At 41.6% G+C, this 21514-nt stretch overlaps 1 protein-coding gene across 2 annotated transcripts in view; it reads right to left on the bottom strand.

Moving 5' to 3' along the window:
• The window catches only part of EML1 (EMAP like 1), a 130642-nt gene that overhangs the window by 65356 nt on the left and 43772 nt on the right, over positions 1–21514 (bottom strand). Inside the window, exon 1 of one of the 2 annotated variants that reach the window (XM_072864780.1) lies at positions 20050–20378. The exons of the other annotated variant lie outside the window; for it this stretch is intronic. Within the exon in view, the coding sequence (XP_072720881.1) occupies positions 20050–20116 (67 nt within the window). The 5' untranslated portion in view covers positions 20117–20378. Of the gene's footprint in view, positions 1–20049; positions 20379–21514 lie in introns of those variants that run through there. 2 annotated transcript variants of the gene reach the window in all.

The following is a 21514-nucleotide window of genomic DNA, read 5'->3' as shown; positions in this document are numbered from 1 at the left end:
TGGAAGATGGAAGAAATTTTTGACACATCAATAAATTAGAGGAATTTTCCCCAGAAGAGTTCTATCAATGTAAATGCTTTACAGTTCAGAGGTACTATGCTGGCTCTGTTGAGCACAGAAATCAATAGAAAACGTTTTAACAAATTATCATTCCTCCACATTACGCTGGGATCAGTCTCTACCATTAAAAAAAAAAAAAAATCCAATGTGACAAAAGACAGGAGAATAAAGATGACCTTCTGCAGCATAATATTAACACAAGGATAGCAGTTTGAGAGAAGTGACACCATGGGATCTGCCTAGTCAAGAAGCTGAAGATACAGTCTAACATGAACTTGTAAAGAAAGGAACTGGTAGGGTAATGAATTGAGGTATCTCAGGGCAGAAAAGCTGGGTTGTGTTTTACCACGTTATCTTCTCAGTGATGTGCTGAGGATGTGCTTGTATCACACCCTTAAGAACGAGAGAAGAAAAGCAAATTGTGGAACATGGAAGAATATTTACAACGAGTTTCATCTCCACGTCACAGCTATGGCTCAACGTTCAAGTCATCCTACAAAAGCTAGCAAGGGATGAATTCAAATTCGTCACATGATGTACACTAAATAAGACTTCAGCTTTTGTTTAGCACTGTTAGACAAAAAGAACCAACTTAGATGCAAGATTTGCTTTAGCTAAACATGTTTTAAACCATGCACAAATAAACTCCACACAAAACATTTTCTTAGAAACTTTATGAGTACTTAGTTCAATATACTTTCACTGCCTTCAAAAAAACTGGATGCCTCCACTGGATTCTTCAACTATGGCATATGCAAGTAAAGCAAAGATTTACTTTTACTTGCTGTCAGGACAGATTTAAAAGGCAAGAAAACTGATTTAAAACATCTTTTAGAAGTTACTGATGTCAGCCTGTGATAATGCATTACAAACCAATTTTATTTTATCTTGTTTGTTGTGTACTTATGTTATTTTCCTAGACAAAAGTTGATTCACACTAGCAAGAAACCACTAAGACATATCAGCCACTAGCTGATCTTCAATCAAATGTAGCCTTTACATTACATTAGAGATAGCACTATATAAACACTTAAGAAACTACTTACGTTAAGCATACATTTCTTCACTTTCATAACTTTCATATTCGATATTAGAACAGCAACTGATACTCCAATTTACTCGGACCATTAACTTTTTACCTGTAATTTCTTATAATCTGCATTTTAATGAAAATTATAATCATATATGCATAAGGTTTTAAAAAACAAATTGAAAACACTATTAAACTTCAGAAATACATAAGCAAATAAAACACTTTTTCCATTTAAGAAATTAAAGATTTACTAAAACTGAGACTACATCAATAGCAAGAAATCCATAGTTATCAGTTAGAAATAGTTTGTGTTTTGTCTTATTTCACAAGCTTATCCTTTGAGAATTAAGAATTGGAAAATCTCAGCCTCTAATAGACAGCATTTATTTGTAAGATATAACCCCCCCAAATATTCTGCATTTACATTTCTTAAAGGCTTACCAGCTTTTTGAATTGTTTTCTGTAGACTCAAAGTAAGCAACATACTACAAAGAGAACAAAACATTCCTCCTGCACCTGCAGAAGGGGTTACTGATGTCAAAAGCAGATTTATCACTTTTGCAAACTCTGGTTACTTGTTCTCAGCTAATGGCTTCACTTCCAGCAGTGGTCTGAATTTTTTTCAGAACTCTGTACCTCATTAATATTTTAGTTTCTGAAATTAATGCAGTATAACATTAGGTTTCATTACAGGTTGTCACAAAGACAAATCACAATCTAAATATTTTAAGGAAAAAATTATTTCAAATTTAGAAAACTATTTTAAGTCTTCTTTTAAAACCTGTCTTGTTCAGTACTGTCTTTCACAGTAATGTACAATTTTTTTCACCATTGCCAGTTAATCTAGTGCTCATGAGAAGTATTTGAATTAAGTAGTGACGGTCTTGCTTGGATGGGAGGGGAAAAAAAGCACACAGGATGCCCACAACAGACTGGAATTTTTCCCATATTGTCCATCTTCGTATTCAACTAGGGTTAAGCCTTCCTTTCATTTAATTCTGACAGATGTAATATAATAATGTAATTAACAGTAATATAATTTTTATTCTAAAATCTTCAGATCACGCATTCCCACTCTCCAGCAAAAAATCTTTACTGACATTAATGCAGAAAGAACAAATTGCCCTTGCCAAGGACTCAAATACAGCCAGAGACACTGCATTTGATAGTGTTAGATGCCCTGGTAATAACCAGGAAGAGGATTGCTTTGGGGCTTTTTAGGACACAGAGAAGGAAGAAAACCCCTTTATTCCCTACCCTTAAAAAAAAAAAAAAAAAAAAAATCAGGTTTGTTTCAGGAAACAGAGAAACATACATAATCTGAAAAATTATTTGGTTTAAAATGCAATTCCTCTAATTGAAGACAATTTGCTTTCTTTTTATTTTTAACTGGATTCCCTAGCATGAGATCATATTCTTATTTTTACCACAGTGGGGTGCATAGCATTGTCACAAATGTCACCCAGCTGCGATGCCATTCCCAGCACACTATGCAAGTGTGGTCCTGCCACCCTGTGAGAGCGAAGGAGTTGTACTCCAAGGCTTTCCCCATCCTCCGCAGCATTTGGCAATGCTACAACGACATGCACATTGCCTATTTTTAAAAGAAATTCAGGTTTTCATGGAGGAGGAGACAAAGGAGAAGACAGAGATAATCTATTTTATAGCTTTCATGTTTGTTGAAAAAAGTTTACAAATACGCTTTCATCAACTAGTGCAAGTATTATATCTCCCCAGGGCTACACAGAGAGTCCTCAGTAGAAGGGAGAGAGCCAGCAGATGCCTGATCCGCCCTTGGCTGGGAACAAGTCCCAGGCCAAGGGCCAAGCAGAGCCTGGCTCATGACCGTTCCTCTCCCTCAAGGACTTTCTGGGACTGATTTCCTTCTGGCGGCAGTCAGTACTTCTCCTGTATGAGTTTCACCTGAGAGATTAGATGGGCAAGGACTGTGCAGAGCAAATCCTTTTCCAAAAGCCATCTCCTAATGGCACTGAGCTGAAGTACTAGTGCCAACAAACCCTGCAGAAAGTCTGGCTGATAAAGCTCTTGTCACCCGGTCATTACCAGCATCTGAGCTTCAACCTTCATGATAAGGTGGAGCCTACCAGCAAAGACAAACCTTTAAGGCTAACATGGCCATATAGCTTTAGGGCAAAAGTTCTCTTATGCTTTCTTAGCTCTGGATGTGGGTGGACCTCCCATAAGTCAGACCTCTGTATCCAAGCGTACAGACACAAGGTAGAGCAAGTATAGTCACTTGAACCAAATTAATTTAATATTTTCAGGGTTCTCACTTGGGAACCTGGAATTTATTTATTTACTTATCTTCCCCACTTTGATACTTTTTTTTTTATTTATTTTAATTTTTTTTGTAGGCTACAACTGCAGAAGTCAAATTCAAAACATGCCAGGACACCATTTAACATTACAATCTTTATTTACGATCCAAACAGGTACATTTTTAAAAGCAGTTCTGAACACAGATTAGCAGTCCCAAGTGTATAAAGATTATTTCAGTGATAAGATTTGCCCAAAATGACACCCAGGTATAGTAAACTTCCTCAACACAGCACAGAGCAGTAATTTCTATGGGCAGTAAGCTGAGCAACATACTGAACTTGGAAATCACTAGATTTACGAGAGGTGGGAAAAAGGCCGAAACTGACTGGAAAACATTTCTCCCTACTGCACTGAAGAGATAGTTCAGAAAATAACATCTGCTCACAGCACATCAATTTTGTAAGCCAGACAAGGCAAGCGGGAGATGCCTTTTTCAAAATACCCTTCAGTTTAGCAGAAGACAGACAAGAGTAAAGTCTAGTGCAGAAAAGCTTCAGCATGAAAATACTTAGTTCTGTAAAAGACACAAGCATAATAAATAATCTCATGGTAAGACACACAGATCAGAAGGTCATATTCCCAATATTTAACATGACCATTTAGGAAAATCCTCAGACATAAGGCTCGCTCCATAGCAGAGAAGTCTCACCCCAAGAGCTACAGCTTCCCTGGGCCAGTGACCCAACTGGTCACGCTCAATGGTCTCACGCTCAATGGTCTTGTTTGTAACAAACAGTTCCCAAATTTTGATTCTTCACCAACACCAAGCATTTCATATTTCCAAAGTCAAAAGTTTAAGAGAAATGAAAAACGATCTGGTTGATCAGGCATCCCCAATTACACTCAAGCCAACAAGCAACAGCTGTAGCAGTGAGCACCACCAGGCAAAGTAGTCACACACTTGACCAAACATATTCTATCCACACCTCCCCCCCCTTTTTTTTTTTTAATGGAAACAAGACAGCTTCATAAGTACACTATCAAGTTAAAAAAAAAAAAACAAAAAACAAAACAACAACAAAAAAAACCAAACCACAAGTATTTTACTGAAAACACATTTTGAGCAGTCATTCAGAGTGTGATAGTTCCCACTTCCCTATTCATTAAAAAAGAAAAATTCCTAGAAAAATATAATTAATTTTTACATATGTTCTTAAACTGTATTGAAAGTACTTCAATGCCTTACTAGCTCTCCTTGCCAGAAAAAGAAAGGCTTTTGAACTGGATATCAAATTTACTGGCTTTATATTTACTGGATTTCAAATTTACATTAACTACATTTACTGGATTTATTGGACTCAGGGAAAGTCTGTCTTGTGAAATGAATGAGGCACAATTCCTATGAAAATTATAGGGGGTGATGAAGTAATTAAAAAATCTTGTAACACATGAATAAAACAGTTGTGTTGTAAGCTTCATTACGCAGCCTTAGTTCTAACATTTTCTAACTTCCCAGAGCTTAAAAAGGAAAGCTTCACAATTTTCCTAGTTTTTCCAGAGGTGTTGGAACTTTCTATCTGCTTGCTAGTTCATCCAAAGAGACAACCGACAGCAAGGAGAGTGCATTAGCATCCGTGGATCTGTAGCAGAAGATAAAAAAATATTTTGTTTCATAGACAACTGCCTACAGCAGAGTAAAGACAAGACTCAAGAAATCTGCATTTCCTTACAAACTCTGCAAGGAACTACGCTCTCATGGTGCAGGTTCTGGAGGCTCCTGCTCTTCAACCTGCTCAGTGTCTGGTGAGACACTGCAACAGATTGCCCAGAGAAGCTGTGGATGCCCCATCAGTAGAAATGTTCAAGGTCAGGTTGGACAGGGCTTTGAGCAATCTGATCTAGTGGAAGATGTCCCCTGTGTCCATCATAGGTAAAATCCACCCAGCCCTACCCCTGTAGCCCTCAGTCAGGGACATCTTAGCTGTTCTGTGGGGCTAAAGACTAGACTGCAAGAAAAATGTTATTAATCCAGAAAGTTAATTTGAAAGCAAATAAATAAGACTGGAAGCTAATGCACACAGTTCTAAGATTATACGCATAATATGCTGTATTGAGAAGTTCTAACCTAGACAAAGGAGTTATTTGGAAATAGAAATGAGAGTGCCAGTAGGTTTCTCCAGCTTCTCTGGGATTATTTCAAATAGATACAACTCATTTTCACTTTAAAACCTCTGCTTTACACAACTGTTCAGAGGGCTTCCTCTTCAACGCAACAACGTTGCTTACACTGTAAAAAATGCATACAAACTTGCATATCATTCATATCTAATGCCTTGCCAACCCACACCTTCTTTTTACTATCTAATTACCATGTGGAAGTCTGTCAGAAGTGTCAAAAGCTGGTGTTTTTTCTTTAAGCTGCTACTTTTACCAGAAGAAAAAAAAAGGCTGAAAAATTCTGAAAGACGTAGTCACTTTAACAATGCTCATTTGTTTCCCAAGGTTTGTGCCTACAAAAGGTCGGAAGAATCTCTGGACTTCACTGCACCCTGCGCCAGCCACTTTGAGAGGAGCCTTGAAGGACTGAGCTTATTTCACTGCCTCACGTTTCCACTCCCACAGCTGCAGAAGTGGGAATTCAGCTCATATAGATTGCACCATATGATAACCGAGGTTTAGTATGCAGCTCTTAACCAGAGCTCGCTGAAGGACAGGTAACAGGGACTCATAAGAGCAACATGTCAATTCTTCCTGGTCGTAACTGGAAAAAAGAGGAAAGATTTCACAACCATGCAAGTTGCTGACTTGTCAAGGGAGTCATGGAATTGCTGTTTCCAGCACAGAATGATTTTAAATTTTTATACAGGTCTAACATTTAATTTTAGTACGACAAATGGTTATATATAAAGAGAAACTGAATAAATATCTGTGCAGCAGAACAAAAGGTATTATTACAATAAACCGCAAGTAAAAACAGATAATTTACACTATTGTTTAAGATAAATGAAGTTTCTACTAAAAAACCTACTGCTACATTTACAGTAATAATAAAGCTTCCACAGTGCACAGAAGTCATGACAACAAAGACAGTTATTTTTCCTTGGCTTACAAAATGAGGTTTCACTCTGTTGAACATCAGGGATCAGTAAGGACCAATTAAACAACTTTGATCCAGAACCCCAGCAAGCTGCCTCGCTCAACCCAGAACCAAATGGCTCAAATTAATTAAGTAAACTAAGGTCTGAACAACATTGGTGCCTCTGCAGAGCACCATGGGGCACACTCCCCTTGTTGCATGGGGTTTGTGCCCTAGACTACAGCTGAAATGGCCCCTCACACCACTCAGGGCTCTGCAGCAGACAAACCCAGACAGCCTGGTAAACTGAGCAATGGGTGCATAACACTAATGTTTTTTAATCACTTTATATATTTTAGCCAATACTGAATCTAGTAATCTTAGTTAATATTAACCTGTGTAGTGCAGGAAGTGCTCTATGCCACAGCTGGGAACACCCAAACAGAAGGAACTTCACCTCACCACCGTCATGATGTTTGAAATAGCTTTTTTTTCTCCCTAAGGTATTTGTCCTACTTCTAATCCACTCCCTCAAGACACTTCTTTTTAAGGGAGCCAGACTGGAAAAAGTTAGGAATAGCCAGGAGAAGGTGACCTACACGTATTTTATTCTTGGGGGAAGTACACGAGCAGTGCTGAGATAGCATCTGAAGAGCCCTGCTAGGAAAGGTGAAGGGAGAGAGGTTTTTCCCTTGGTTGCTGCTTGGGATACAGAATGCCATGGAATTTGCAAACATTTTCTTGCTGACCTGAGTATGGGACTGGCAGACACTATGTAGAAGAAGAATTACAAAGATCGAAAAGCTTGTGTTGTTTTCCCAAATATCTTTCATCACCTTTTCTGGTAGTTGTCAGTGGACCATGAGGCATCGTTTAAGAAAACTGGGCTGTAAGAAAATATCCCCCCCTTGAATCTCACGTTCCACTCCTTAAATGGATTAACTAGTTCCTAACGCTAGATATTAAAACTCTGACAAAAAATATCTGTGGTTTTCCCCACCATTGATTTTAGCGATTGTTCCAAATTAAAACCAAACCACAAAAGATTAACAGTCTTTGCAATTCTGTAATTTTAGGGTCATTACTAAAAATCCACCATTTTACTTATTGTGTTTTGTGTTAAGCTGTTAAAATATCTACATGCTGGAAAGAAAAAAAAGGTCAAAAGCACGAACTTTATTATCCTTCTCCCTGCCCCCAGAAGAGGCTTCAGCCAGGCAGCAGCTTCTTCAAGGCTTCACATCACACATGCCTAGAGACTTAAACCAAGAGAACCAACTGCCAAATTCAGAAGGTAGTAAAAGGCTTAGATTTAGAGAGCTCCCTGAGGCTAAACATTTTTTTTAAATTAAAAACTCAAAAATAAAAACTAGAAAGGAGAAGAACCCTGAAGTTACACCCTCCTGGAACAATACGCACACAAATCTCTCGTAACCTTCTGAGTCACAGCTATGAGGGTTAATAACCCAGAATCAACCAAATGGTTTATGGGCTTTGCAAAATCCTACAGAGCCTTGCAGGTATCGCTGGAGCTGCTTTAGGCTTACTTCAACTTTTTGGAAGCGTAAACAAACAGGACACAAAACTGCTGTCTCCAGTACAAGTCTCTTAATCCAGGTCTTCCTACACGGGACCACTGGAGACAACTGCTAGCTCCTGCAAGAGTATTTTTATTTAAATTCCTCAACGCACAGAGATCTTGTGGATCTTCCTCTTCCCCTTGCACCAAGTCTGCTGTAATCAAGAGAAATGCTTCCGTCGCAGTCATCCAGACTTGATTCTGAGAACTGAGCAGCAGCATCACACCAATGCTGTTTGTTACCAATTAATCCACACTCTGTTTTTAGGGTATGCATTTTCCTGCAAAGTTGTGGAATAATCTGATCAATGTGCCTCTGAAACCAGTATGTTCCCAAGAAAGGTGATATAAGGAAGAATAGAAATTATACTTCTCTCTCAAAAGTACAAAAGAAAATTCTAAGAAATACATAGTCGCAAAGTTTGAAAATGCAAGAGAAAAAATAGATGATATGCCATTAGGAATTAAAATTTCTGTGTATAAAAATATTGTGAGTACAGCTGTGCACCTGAGGCTATTACATTTTTTGAATCAAATGTTATTTCACATTCTGCAAAGAACATAAGAAGAATTACAAAAAATAATTGAGATTCATAGCTTCCAGGGAGGACAAAAAAAAAAAAAAAAAAAAAACACCACCACAACAAAACAACACACATGAAAGCAACCACAAAAGCTAAACATTCAAAGAAATGCAGGAATCTCAATGGTAAAAAATTTATGTTAGTCCACTGTGCTTTGAATGGGTAACTGAAAATTAAATTTATGAAGCATATGTAATTTTCCACCTATATGAACTTTTAATTCAATTATAAATCATGCTTGCAGCAGTCAAAAAAGTACTTTTCCTCTTCATTACAGTCTTCTAGTGGCTGCCTGCCTCTCCCTGTATTGCCTTACACAGTGTTTTAAAACTTTGCCTACCAACACTACGCCTGGCACAATACAGAAAAAAGGGGATCATTTCTACCTGCTACAATACAAAACAGATGGGTATTGCTTCTAACTTGGATTAATTTATTGATGCCGTGCAACACATGGTGCCACAAGCAGCTGCAATGACAAAAGCAAGGGTCCAGTTCCACAAGACACAATGGCCAATCTAGAAGCCCTCAGTCTGCCTGCAGCACCCTCTACTCCTATAATTTATCTTCTGCTGCCTCTGGAAGTTGATTTTATTCTCCAACCTGGCAGAGAACTAACCCAGCAAAAGCAAAACCAACGTACCACACACAAACACTGCGTAGATTTTTTTTTTTTTCTGTTGGGTTAGCATGTTAAATTAACTCTGACAAATTAGTCTGTCAAGTGTTGAGCGGGTAAAACCACAGAAAGCAAGAGAGGGAAGGGGAAGCGAGACCTTCCTCCTGAGCCGCCGCACAGTGTATGTTAGCTTATCTGCCTGAGCTATTGTAGCCTGAAAATGGGAACGGATGGCTGGGTGGGGCATCAGGTTTGCCCCCAGAACCAGAATCCACTTAACCTCAGTCTCCTGAATTTTATACTACTATCTTCCAGCTCCCACAGCTCTCTGGTTTGTTAAGCTTTACTCCTAAGCAACCGTATACACCCTTTTATCACATAACATCTGAAGGACCAAGCCTGTCGTCTTTAACATCCCTTATTCAGTCTCACCATCTATGTTACATTGTATGCTTTCATTTAATTGAAATTGAAACTTTATCACCTAGTGTTACTCATCTTCAAAGTCAGTAGTTAGAATGATTTTATTACATCAATATGCATCAGAAACAACGTAAATTTTGTGAAAAGAAGCAGACAAAAGGAGAAAGAGTTCTTTCAATTTAGCTTTGCCCTGAGGGCAGGGGGGAGGAAGAAAAAAAAAAAAAAGTGGTATGTTGCCCTGGTATTGATTCCCCCTGTTGAAACAAATTTTAGAAATAAGCATATCAAACACCCAGAGGTATGTCTTCATGTAAGAGGTTAGGGTCCCAGCAAGAGTATCCTACCTAGGAATGACAGCTACAGAATGGAATCTCTCAAATAACTTACACATGAGACAATGCTGGAATAAACCACACTACTCTGTTCACTGCTGTAAAGCTTCACCTTACAACTGTGAACTCCATAAAAAATGAGTAGATACAGATATATTGCTCTTGGGAGATCATACCAACAAACATTTTCCACCTTCCATGAATTTTAGATACAAAGCATTTACTTAACACAACAGCAAACATTTTTCAATTCCATAGCTGAGCATTTAATCCCACGACTCAGTTTCTTAACTGCTTCCAAAAATGAAAACAAAACATCCAGGTCATAAAAGAAAGCTGAAATACAGTTCAGGCAACTAATGATTTAATTCAGTTATAAATTTGTTCTGAAAGACTACTGGTGTGATAGTCAGAAACATTTTTTTCAGACTTGTGCAGATAACATGCTTATTCTAAGCCTTTCAGATAATGGACTGTCAAATGCAGCAAAAACAATTTAAGCAAAACCCACCATAAAGTAATCAATCATGGGGGGGGGGGAGGGGATATCCCATAACCAAAAACCTTACTATTTGTATTCTGTTTGCTCAGCTTTAAAACCAGAGGTGGAAACACTGAGCTATTAAACAATAAAAAGGCCAGGTAAACTGCTACACCCATATCCCCTCCCCCCCCCGCCCCCTTTAAAATGACTGGGCTTAGATCTTTCAATAAAGCAGAACTTCTGTAAACATAAAGCCTTGATTTTAGTTCTGTCTAATCCATTAAACTTTGCTCAAAAGAAGTCAAGATTTTCAAATTTTCAGTTCTGAACATGATCAGTGTTCATAATGAGCTTTTTGATAAACAAACCATTAATAAATCTTCGGACCTACAGAAGTGCTCAAGCCCAACACAAGTCCTATGGTCCCTTGTTCACGATATTAAGAACCTCTTCTCAAAAAAACCAGAGTGGAACAACAAGTAAGCAACTTTTCAGGAGTAGTATACCGACCATGTTTCTTCCCAAATTAGAAAGAATGATGGTAAGAGACTAGAGACTAGGACACCACATCTCTCAAAGAAGACAACAGCACAACTGCCCCGGCTCTAGCTGCCACAGCAGCACTGCCCACTAACTTTGATAACCACTGGCTCCCTACGCATATTTTAGTTTGGACCAGAGGCTGCTCACACAGTGATCATCACTCACCTCTCACCACTCACCCCTCTTTGGTTCCTGTCGTGGACAAGTCTTGGAAGTGCACTCCAGCAGCGCACCAGGAGCACTTGAGTGCTGATGTGTGTTTGGCACACGGCATCAGACTAGAGCTAGTCCGTGGTAAATGCAGATACCCGATTATAAAGTTCAGATACCCGAGTCCTCATCACAAACTGTTTTGCTTTACAGATTTCTTCCTCTTGTCCCACATTTCCTGCTAACGTAGACATAGCACTAAAACACAGCATCTCGGAGCTAGTGCATCTTACGTATACCTCTTAAAGCATTCTGCCCTTCAGCTGCAGATCCTGCAGCATACCGTTCAAGAAAAGGTTTATCCATATGCCACCAGTAGCTGACCCCAGCCTACACATCTGCCAGACCACACACCAAACCCCCAAATTTTAAAAATGGATCTTTTCTCACTTCTCAGTAAAGAAAGGCCTCGAGCCTTGCAAAACATATAAATGCTTAACTTAAAAATTGTATGTATAAAATCTTGTGTCCCAAAGGGTCCCTAATTAGTTCATTAAAAAATCTGAACACAGAGGAAATTACTTATTTCCAAACTGAAATACAGCCACCACAGGGATCTCACACACACACACGCTGCCTAGCATAAAAGAGAGAAAAAGAAAGAAACCTACCCCCACACCTCCCTCTGTGCATGGCATTATACAGAGTTAACTAAATTACAGTGGTGTATATTTTTTACTATGAGAGCCAAAATTTCTACGAAGGCTCATTTTCTTAGACTCAACTGGAGTTTGCCATAAACATTTTCAGAGTTTGAAACTGCAGTCCTACTGAAGTCCACAGCCAAACTCCTATTGGCTGCACAGCATCAGAATTTTGTTTCTTACCACAAATCACATCAGTAATTGCTTACTGTGTTACAATGAGCTATTTTAAATATGCTTTATATCTATGCCTCATATAATCCATAGACATGAATTCCTTAAATTCAATTTTAAAATTCAATTCAAAATTCAATTTTTAGGTTCACAGTTAGGAACCTAAAAAAGATGGCCTGATTTTTCAGATCACTTGAGCACAGTCCTGACTGTCACTGCCCTATTATTTTGGCCTATATTTGGAAGATGTAAAGCAAAGAGGCAGCAATGCAGACACTGATTCAAATAAAGACTGGCCTGAGTCTCAGGATATGCTAATGCCTGTAAGGTTTTTATCAGCTTAGATAAAGACCCTGTTGCCCCCTGCGGCCCAGCCAGCCCAGCCAGCCCCGCCAGACCACCCATCTAGCCAGAGACCTCGCCCACCTCCAAGACGCCATCCTCCGCCGGCATGCAATTCATCGGACATTGAGCGGTAGGACCATGTCATGTAATGCATTAAGCCTGACGTGCTTGCTTCAGGGTCAGGAGGAGGACGCACCTGCCAGACCCTGCAAGCCATTTAAAGCAGTATCTCCATGTGGGAGTTGGAAGGATGCTTTCTAGGCAGCAACAGGTCTGTGTAAAAACAGTTTGGGAAACGCTGGACAGGGAAGGGGAAAGGAAGCAACAGCATGGTAATCGGCTTTGGTAAACATAAAATAAATATGAAAGTGACTGTCTGTCAGCACCTTTCTCAGGTTTCAGGATGTTTGTCTCCCCCCCCCCCCCCGGGGAAAAAATAAAAAAAGCTGCTCCTGATGCTGCTGACTTCAGGGTACAAACACCTTCCACAGCCTCAGGGAAATTCTAGACACCACTGCCCAGTCATCCCTGCTTGGGTGTACAGGACCTGCAGCGGGAAACCTCAAAAGCTGTTTCTGTTTGTTGTGGTTTTCACTACAGTTGTAAGAAAAAGAAGCATCTATTTTTCATGAAGTACAAGGTTCTTTACAAAGTTTTCATTAAAAAAATATTTGTTTTTACTAGCTATCTTTTCTATTTACCTATCGAAATGTGCTCATCTATTCTGTTATCTTAGGAAGCTCACTTAAGCCTAGCTTAGGCACCTATTCACACACAATTCTCGCATGTCTACAAGCCCGTAGCAATGTTTCATATATTGACCTGCAATGGATTATAGGAGTTATACTTAAAACCAGAAAATATTTCTTCTTTCCTGTTTGCAGAAAACTTAGGTAAGTTTCCAACCAAATACAGGGCGTATGCTATTAAGAAATGGAAACTGCTTTTATCACAATGAGGTGTTTATTTCAGATTTTAAATCCAAAAAGGCAATTAGTTTCTACATTCCACAATATCTAAAAACACTGCTAGAGACCTCCAATACTAGTTTTCAAATTAGTATGTTATATTTATTCAATAATCAGTCATTTCAAAGCAAGACCAGAAAATGAGGGATCATGTCAGATTTTACTCTTTGGAAGTAATGGAGTGTGGACAATCTCACTTAATTACTTTCCAAAGAATTAATTTAGTGAAATTGTGTTAACTTATCATTATCCCTACCCCATCTCCCTAAAAACCTCAGGGAGCTACTTCCACATTTTAATTATGTAATGGACGAACATTTTAAATTGTGTTTTGTGGAAGAAGAGCATAATCCATAGTTCCTTCTGCGCTCCCTCTAAGCTTTCACAATTCCTTATGGTTGCCCAATTAGTGTCATTTGCAAACAGCAAGCACCCCACAAAAAATATAGTCATTGTACCATTTCACACAACCTTCCTACTTATTCTCTCACATCTTCCTCGCGATTTTAATGATCAAAAGACAGGTTCTTCATTACAGCTTCCAAAATTTCTCTTGACAAAAGAGCCGCAGCATCAACTTTAAAATCTTCATCTTAAATTTCTAAGGAAAGGAGAAACAGGAGGGAAGTGAGGATAAAACCTATTAAAATGTAAGTCACTGACTGGCGTACTCCCTCACTGCCTCCTCACGTATTCACTTTTTAATAATGTACTTCTAATATAATTTTAATCCTTATTTGAATTGTTTGCATGTGGTTTAAGCTTCAATAAAAGAATCTGAGTTTTGCTATGCTTAAAATATGTTTTAAGTTCTAATTATCAGCTCTATAAAGCACTATTAAATTTTTAAAAAACTCCTTGAAGATCAGATAAAGCATGTTTTTCTGCTGAGAGCCCAATGCTTTAATTTGCAATTCTGTATGTTGTTTTATTCATGATAAAATACTTGATACTTGTAGTTTTTCTCCATACTGCTAACACTGACACAGATTCTCTATGAGGTTTGACTATCACTGAAGGAGTGTCTCATAACTGGTCTATATGTTCATTTGTTTTTAAAACCTTAGTTTAAAAAAAAAAAAAAAGAAAAGAAAAAAAACCCTTAAATTCCAGTAACTACAATCAACACTATTCATTACTAAAACGAGCTTTAATAATTCATGATTTGGAAATACATAGCTAATTAAAGGGCAAGAAATTCATGTTACTTATATAGTGTCTTATTAAAACTAATAGTTTGAGCTTTAATAGGCTAACAATATATATTGTGAAAGTGTCCATCACAGCAAGTTATTTTTATTTCATAGTGTACTGATTTATTCTGCATTCAATTACTGCACATACAAAAAAATGTGTTTCTGTATGCCACCCCTCCCCTTTATTCCAGGATAGAAAAAAATAAGTTCTAGAAGCAAGCTGATCAAAAAAATCAACTTATATTCTATATAGCTCCAAAATGTGTGAAACGGACACTTAATGTAGAGTCCAATCCAGCATTACGTTGAAGGGTTCGATTGTAAGAGTCAGAACAAATCTCAATGAAAGCAAAAGTAATAAAATAGTCTCCAAGCAATTCTGGGTAATAAAATCTTCTACTGTCCTACAAAACCGATAGAAGCTTCATGTAGGGTACCTGCTCCACTGCTCAGTTCAAAATGTGCTGCTGTCCTGGAGAGAACAGGTCTAGAGATGAAACATGAGAAAGCCTGGTTTGTCTGTCTGTCTCTGTTGTTACAGGCTTTTGAGAAAAACAACAAACATGAGTAATGCTATTAAGATGTTTGCAACATCTTTTTGAACATGCTTGCAACATCTTTGCATACACACAGTGCGTGAATCTGCCCAGTGAGAACGAAATTAAATCCAATTTCGCTTTGCATTATTCCTAGGAAGTGGTCACACTAAAACAAATCACAGCCTCTTCCAACCCTTGACAGATTTGAACTAGTGACCTCAACGCTACAAGGCTCAACTTACCATTGTTCCTTCCCTAATCCATACTATATTGTGCGATTTTGGTCCAGCTGTAGGAAGAGGGTAACTGACTGTATTTCAGAAGGTTAGGGAGAGGAAGTGTGAGAATCAAATGGGAAAGAAGAGCCGACTGCCAGAATAATACTGTCCATAAAGGTTTCCTGTTTGTGGCGTTCACTTCCTCATCGACAGGGCATTGCTCCACTTGTAGATATATATGAGCCAGAGAGAAAATTTACATATATTCAATTTATTTTCAGGAATGGTGGATACTTACAGAAGCAGAAGATTCGAACTGGAAATAAACTGACCAAAACTAGTATATGAAGTGATTCACACAATTTACTTTTCATGACTCAAAAGACATAGTGACTGACAGTTATCAAAACTATTACCTCTCAAAAATCTTAATAATATGATTTAGTGATTTTGGGGGGAGGGAGGGAGCAAAAAGGAACTGTTACTTTTAAGAGGGTTTTTTTTTATTATTCTGCTTTTTTTAAAATAAATGTTAATATACTTGGTATCACTTCAAAATTTTCTCAAAGTTTTTCTACTAGCAACTAGACTTCAGGTAATCAGTTAAACAGAACTGTAATTAATATTATGGAATCCCTTGCCAAAGAAATCCATTTCATTACAAAGTAATTTGTTTTACACTTTTTTTACTGCTTTACCCAGATATTCTAAATTTGAAGTTTCTGTCGAACAAGGCATCTGTGGTTGCAGAAGTGGCCATTTGACAGCTACAGTCTTCCCACTAGCCAAGTGAAGGATATTAAAAAGATGCTACAAGTTGCAAATGAATCAAGGATAAATTCTCACTTCCGTCTCTAAGTCCACACAGGCATTTTGCAGAGTGCAGGAATCACAGATTTCACCCTTTACTTTCTACATGCCTAATAATTCTGCCCACAGCCATTAGCGTGGTGCAGGCCATGTTCATTAGGTCATCGTTACGGCTATAAATGGATAGGGAATTGTGGTCAGAGGACCCACGAACCTCTGCCCACACTCTACATGCCTCCCCGACCTGCCTATAATCACTCCTGATCACTCTTGCAGCTCAATAAATCAGTTGGAGGCGAGATGAGCACTGTCTATAATTCCAGTATGTGCCTTGTTCTGTAGAGTTTCATGTCCAGCATGGTTCTCTCCACCAGTTTTTAAGCAGATGCTAAAAACCTCGACATTATCTTGCCTTATTCTACCACTTTTACTTTCAGCTTAAATAACACATTGCTAACACCCTGACTGACCGTAGATAAACATAATGGCTGTCTAGCTAAGAACTACATAAAAGTTACATCAATACCAAGGAGGGTATCTATAACTAGGCACGGTTAATATTATCCAAGCTTTACTTTTCAACATGCAAAATAAACCAAGTGTTCTTCATTACCTAGAAAGTGAGATGTAAGCTGAGAACTGTCCTTAGACAGGCATTAAGAGGAGTTATTTTAGTGTCTTACTTAAAAATAAACAAACAGAATAGGCACAGCAACTAGCAAAACATTTTGTGCATCTGAGGAGACTGCCCTCTGAAAATCAAGAGGGAGATTTCAAACTAATGCAATAAACCCCTCCAAAGTAGGTATGTACTTTCCTCTGAGTATACGACTAAAGAAACTAAGGCAACAAGAATGAAATAACTTGACTAAAATCACATTGCAAGTTTGTATTCCTTGCTTTGATGCTATCTCAGACTGACACTTGCGTTCATTAACGTAACATTTCTCAAACACCAACCCTACCTTACTGCTCTGTCAAACAGTTGCAGAAAGTAGGTGTCTTCGAACTAGCTGTGCTAAATATTTGCCCTAGATTTTAGACATGCAGTTCAAAACGAACATATTTTCCTCACCTCTTTCTTCTGTCCCTTCCTTCTCCATTTACCTTATTTTGCACACATTGCAAACCATAGAAATACGTTACTAAACAATCATGCAGACTAGATCTGCATATGGGGGAAAGAAGGGGGGGCGGGGGGGAAGGGGGAGACCCCCAGAGCCCTTTCTAGAGAGAAAGGGAGGCTTGGGGTAAGTTTGCCCCCGTATTACTCCTTTCTTCTCTGATCAGGTCCTCCAACAGCCAAGATCCTGCTCCCTTATCCCTATCACAACCTCCTGCCCACCACTGCTCCCTTCCTCCCCTATCCCGTCTGCAGCTGCCACCCACCCCGAGCCAGGAGAAGGGACCAGGCAGTGGGAGTGGGAGAAGGTGCAGCCGTCCTTGGGCCCAGGCTAGAGCTTGCTTGCTGCCCTAAAGGTGACCCACAGTTATTCCGACAGGAGCGCAGGCTTTGTATCCTCATCTTTCCAAACACAATACATACAGGCAGTCTCTTTATCATTTCTTCATTTCAAGACCATCAGAAAATTCCATCGTGTCTTTACTTGCAAAACTAATATTAATCCTTTCTTCTACGTTCAGAGCAGAAAACCTCTCAACATACAGCGATGATCACTTCGAGTGCTTACCAGCCATTTCTGTATTTCACTTTACCCTATATCAATCACATTTTCCTTCACATCTCCACTACTCGCATGCTCTGTTTGGTTCTTCTTTGTGCCTGCCCCACTCCCAACTTCACATTGTCTTTCATACTACCCATCATACTTGAAAGAGCTTTCCACTTCCCTGTAAAGCAATTTTCTTTTCCTCTTTCAACCTCAAAACCCTCACTGGCATCCTCCATCTGTATTTTTTTTCCTCATGGGTCACGTGTCTGTGTGAAATATCTGATCACCTCAAGGCAGTATTCAAAGGCCTGATTCTCTTGTTCTTCCTCATCTCATCTAATATAGCCTCACTGAAGGCTAACTCATAAAAGGAAACGCTTGTGAATCAAACCACTTTCTTTTATAAACACAGAATAATACAAGTTTACAACAGCTCTTGAGCTCACTATCTACAATGCGATGACAGCTAGGCAAGCGATCTCATCAGTAACACATTCTAGAACATAACACTTAAGGATTAACTAAGATTTTAAAACCTATGTACAGCATAAATACATACAACTTATTTCCATCATGTATAATAGGTGCTCAGAGTTACAAAACCAACATAAGTGACAGTTCTCAGAAATAAGCTACTCTGCTTATTCCAACTGTTCAGAAAGTGCTGCCACTCCTACTGTTGCCACACATATGCTACTATCATGAACACTGTAAAAGCAAAGCCCAGGGATTTTGGCAGGAAGACAGCTTGCTTATAAATGGGTTAAACTTTGAAATACATTGCTGTATGCTTTCTTTTTAAAAATACTTACAATGAAATATTTATTAAGTTTAGGCAAAACAGTCATCTGCTAGTAGCATACAACCCCCGTCCACAGTCATAGTTTTCTCTCCTGAAGAGCTCTGAGAATACGGCATCACCACACAATGCATAGCCCACACATGCGACTTGTCATGCCCTGAAAAACGGCTCCCACAATCTCAAGGTCCACACGTACTAGAGTTTTCTGCTAACCTGTCCCTTTCTTGCGCCACACCACAAAGAAATCATGTAAAATTTATCATCTTCATTTCTTCCAAGAGAAGAGGCAGCTATGTTTGATGCAGATGCTGTCATGAAGCAATTTAACATGAAACTGACTCCAGCTGTTCAGATAGCAGTAGAAAGCCAGATCACTACTAAAATCTGGAGGAATAGGAGACCCGCAAATCAATTTTCAATGAAATATGAGATTATGGATGCTTGCAATTTTGCTGCTAGAAAGCAGTAACTAGAATCAAAATAAGGTATTTTGAGCTTAAAGTTTACCATGACAAACTCTTTGTAACATTTAGGATACCAGATTTATTTCCCCCCAAATAACAGTAAACACCAGCTAGCTGAGTAATCCCAAACACTATGGCAGGCCAATCTCCAGCTACCTCCTCTGAGGATGCTGGCAGTTCCTCACCTCCTTCTTCCTTCTTTACGACCTGTCACTGCAGCCCAGCAGCAACCCTGTCACGCTGCCACCCAGGTGACACCACCACCCCACTAACCCCTACCTTAAAAAATAACAGAAAGAAAAATCACTAACTGCAGGCCAACTACTGTAACTCGTCACAGGCATCTGACCCCTACAAACTGTCCTTCGCTGTGGTGGAGAGCCGCTGGCTGGGCTCTCCGGGGAGGGAGCGGAGCGGGGCGCGGGCAGGGGGGCGGAAGGACACCTGCCCCAGCCGCACCGCGCCGGGACGGCTCTCACCGCCGCGGTGCCGCCGCTGCGTGCCACTGCGCGCCTCACGGTCACATACGTGCGCTCACAGCTCCGTCGTATACATATATATATATATATGTACGTTGGCATACGCGCAGCGGAGACACGCAGCGGTGGGTGACCGCCTGGGCTACCGGATCTGCCCCCGAGGCAGATACACATACATAATATATACATACGCACACATATCTATACATATTCCCGTGAAGGAGGTGCAGGGGAAGTTCCTCACAGAGGCACCCCGGCGCCGAGGGCTGGCAGGTTTCCCGCTGTATAACGGGGGAGTCTGAAGGGGGTGAAGTTTCCTCCCTCCTCCTCCTCCTCTCCCCGAGTTACGCCGCGGAGCTGCGCGGCCCTGGGCGGCGGGGACGCCACCGGCAGCCCCAGGCAGGCCCGCTCCCGGCGCTGCCTTCCCCGCGCCGGCCTCCGTCTCCGCCCCGCCGGGGCGCCGGGACCCCGCCGCTCCCCGGAGGCGGCCGCGGGAGGCGGCCCCCGCCCTTACCGTTGCAGAACTGGAGCAGCGAGGAGGTGTCGTAGAGGCTGCTGTAGCTGGAGAAGCCGTCCTCCATCCTGCCGCTGCGCTCCCGGCCTCCCCTCGGCTGTCCCGGCGGCCGCCCGCTGCCTCCTCGCCCACACGCTGAGGAGCGGAGGCGGCTGGGGCCGCGGCGGCCTGCTGCCTGCCTCACTCAGTTGCCATGGCAACCCTTTCACTCCGCCGCGGCTGGGGCGGCGGCCGCGCCGCTCCGCTCCGCCGCCGAGGCGAGGGGGGAGACCCGCGGGGCGGGGCGGGGCGCCGTGACGGCGCGGCGGCGGGGGGGGCCGCGGGGCCGCTCCTCCGCCCGGCGGCAGCTCGCCCTGCGGCTGGCGGCGGGCGGCGCAGCCTCCGCCCCGCGGCTCGCGGGCGGCGGGGAGATCCCGGCGCCGCGGCGGCGGCGGAGCCCTGTCAGAGCGCGGCCGGCGGGATCTCGCGGGAAGGGAGCCGCCGGGCGGGCGCGGGCGGCGGGAGGGCCGGGAGAGCGCAGCGGGGAGGCGCGGGGCACCGCTAGCTCGAGCGGGGAGAGGCGGGGGGGACCCCGGGGCGGGAGGGCGAGCGAGGAGCCGCGCCTTTCGGCAGGCGCGGGGCCGGCGCGGCCATTTCTCCTCAGCGGCCCCGCCGAGCCCCCGCGCCGGGCCGGGCCGCCCCTGCGCCGCCGAGACCCTCGGCCCTCGTCTGAAACCGCGAAACCCTCCGCCCTCGTCTGAAGGAGGGGCGAGCCCCGGTTCCCCGTGCCGCGGCGGGGGGCCCTGCCTCCCGGCTGCCCGCGGGACCCAGCGGGACGGGGTGTCCTGATCGGGGCGAGGTGGAGCAGAGCCGCCTCCCGTCCCTGCCGAGGGAAATACCGCCGAGGGGCTCAGGGGGGTGAGCCAGAAGTACGGCCTTGCCAAGAGTTACGGAGCGGAATATCTCTGAATTCAAGGCAGAAGTTTTGCGGTAGCTGTTGGGGCAGGCTGTCAGCTGGAGAGCGCAGTGCATGGCCTCGGCATCCCTCCTTCCTGCCGTGGCACCCTGCTTACTGCTGGTTCATCGGACGCTTCTGCCACTGAGGCAACGGACTGCGTGTAACTGCGCCTCACGTCCTCAACTGACTTCGGGGGCGATTCAACTGGATACACGATAGAGTTGTCAAGATAATATCGTAATTGATACTCTCTTACAATAACAACAAAAAAAGATACATTCGTTAAGCCATTTTATACAGTTTTAACTATTTAGGTTGAAGAATAGTATACACTTCTCCAATACAGGATACTAAGCTAATTTCAACTGGTTTTAATATTTTTCTTTATCTAGGTATGTTTATAATGTCCGTTCACGGTGAGATGAGGGTAGCGGTACAAAACTGGTGGCTAGTAATACTGTAAAATTATTTATTTCATACCTTATGGGCTTAGTTTCTGTGCTAGGGATGTTGAAGTGACCAAAAGGC

The sequence above is a fragment of the Ciconia boyciana genome, chromosome 6 (genome assembly GCF_034638445.1).
Source record: "Ciconia boyciana chromosome 6, ASM3463844v1, whole genome shotgun sequence".
NCBI classification, from domain to species: domain Eukaryota; kingdom Metazoa; phylum Chordata; class Aves; order Ciconiiformes; family Ciconiidae; genus Ciconia; species Ciconia boyciana.
This window is presented reverse-complemented; position numbering and strand designations above follow the sequence as displayed.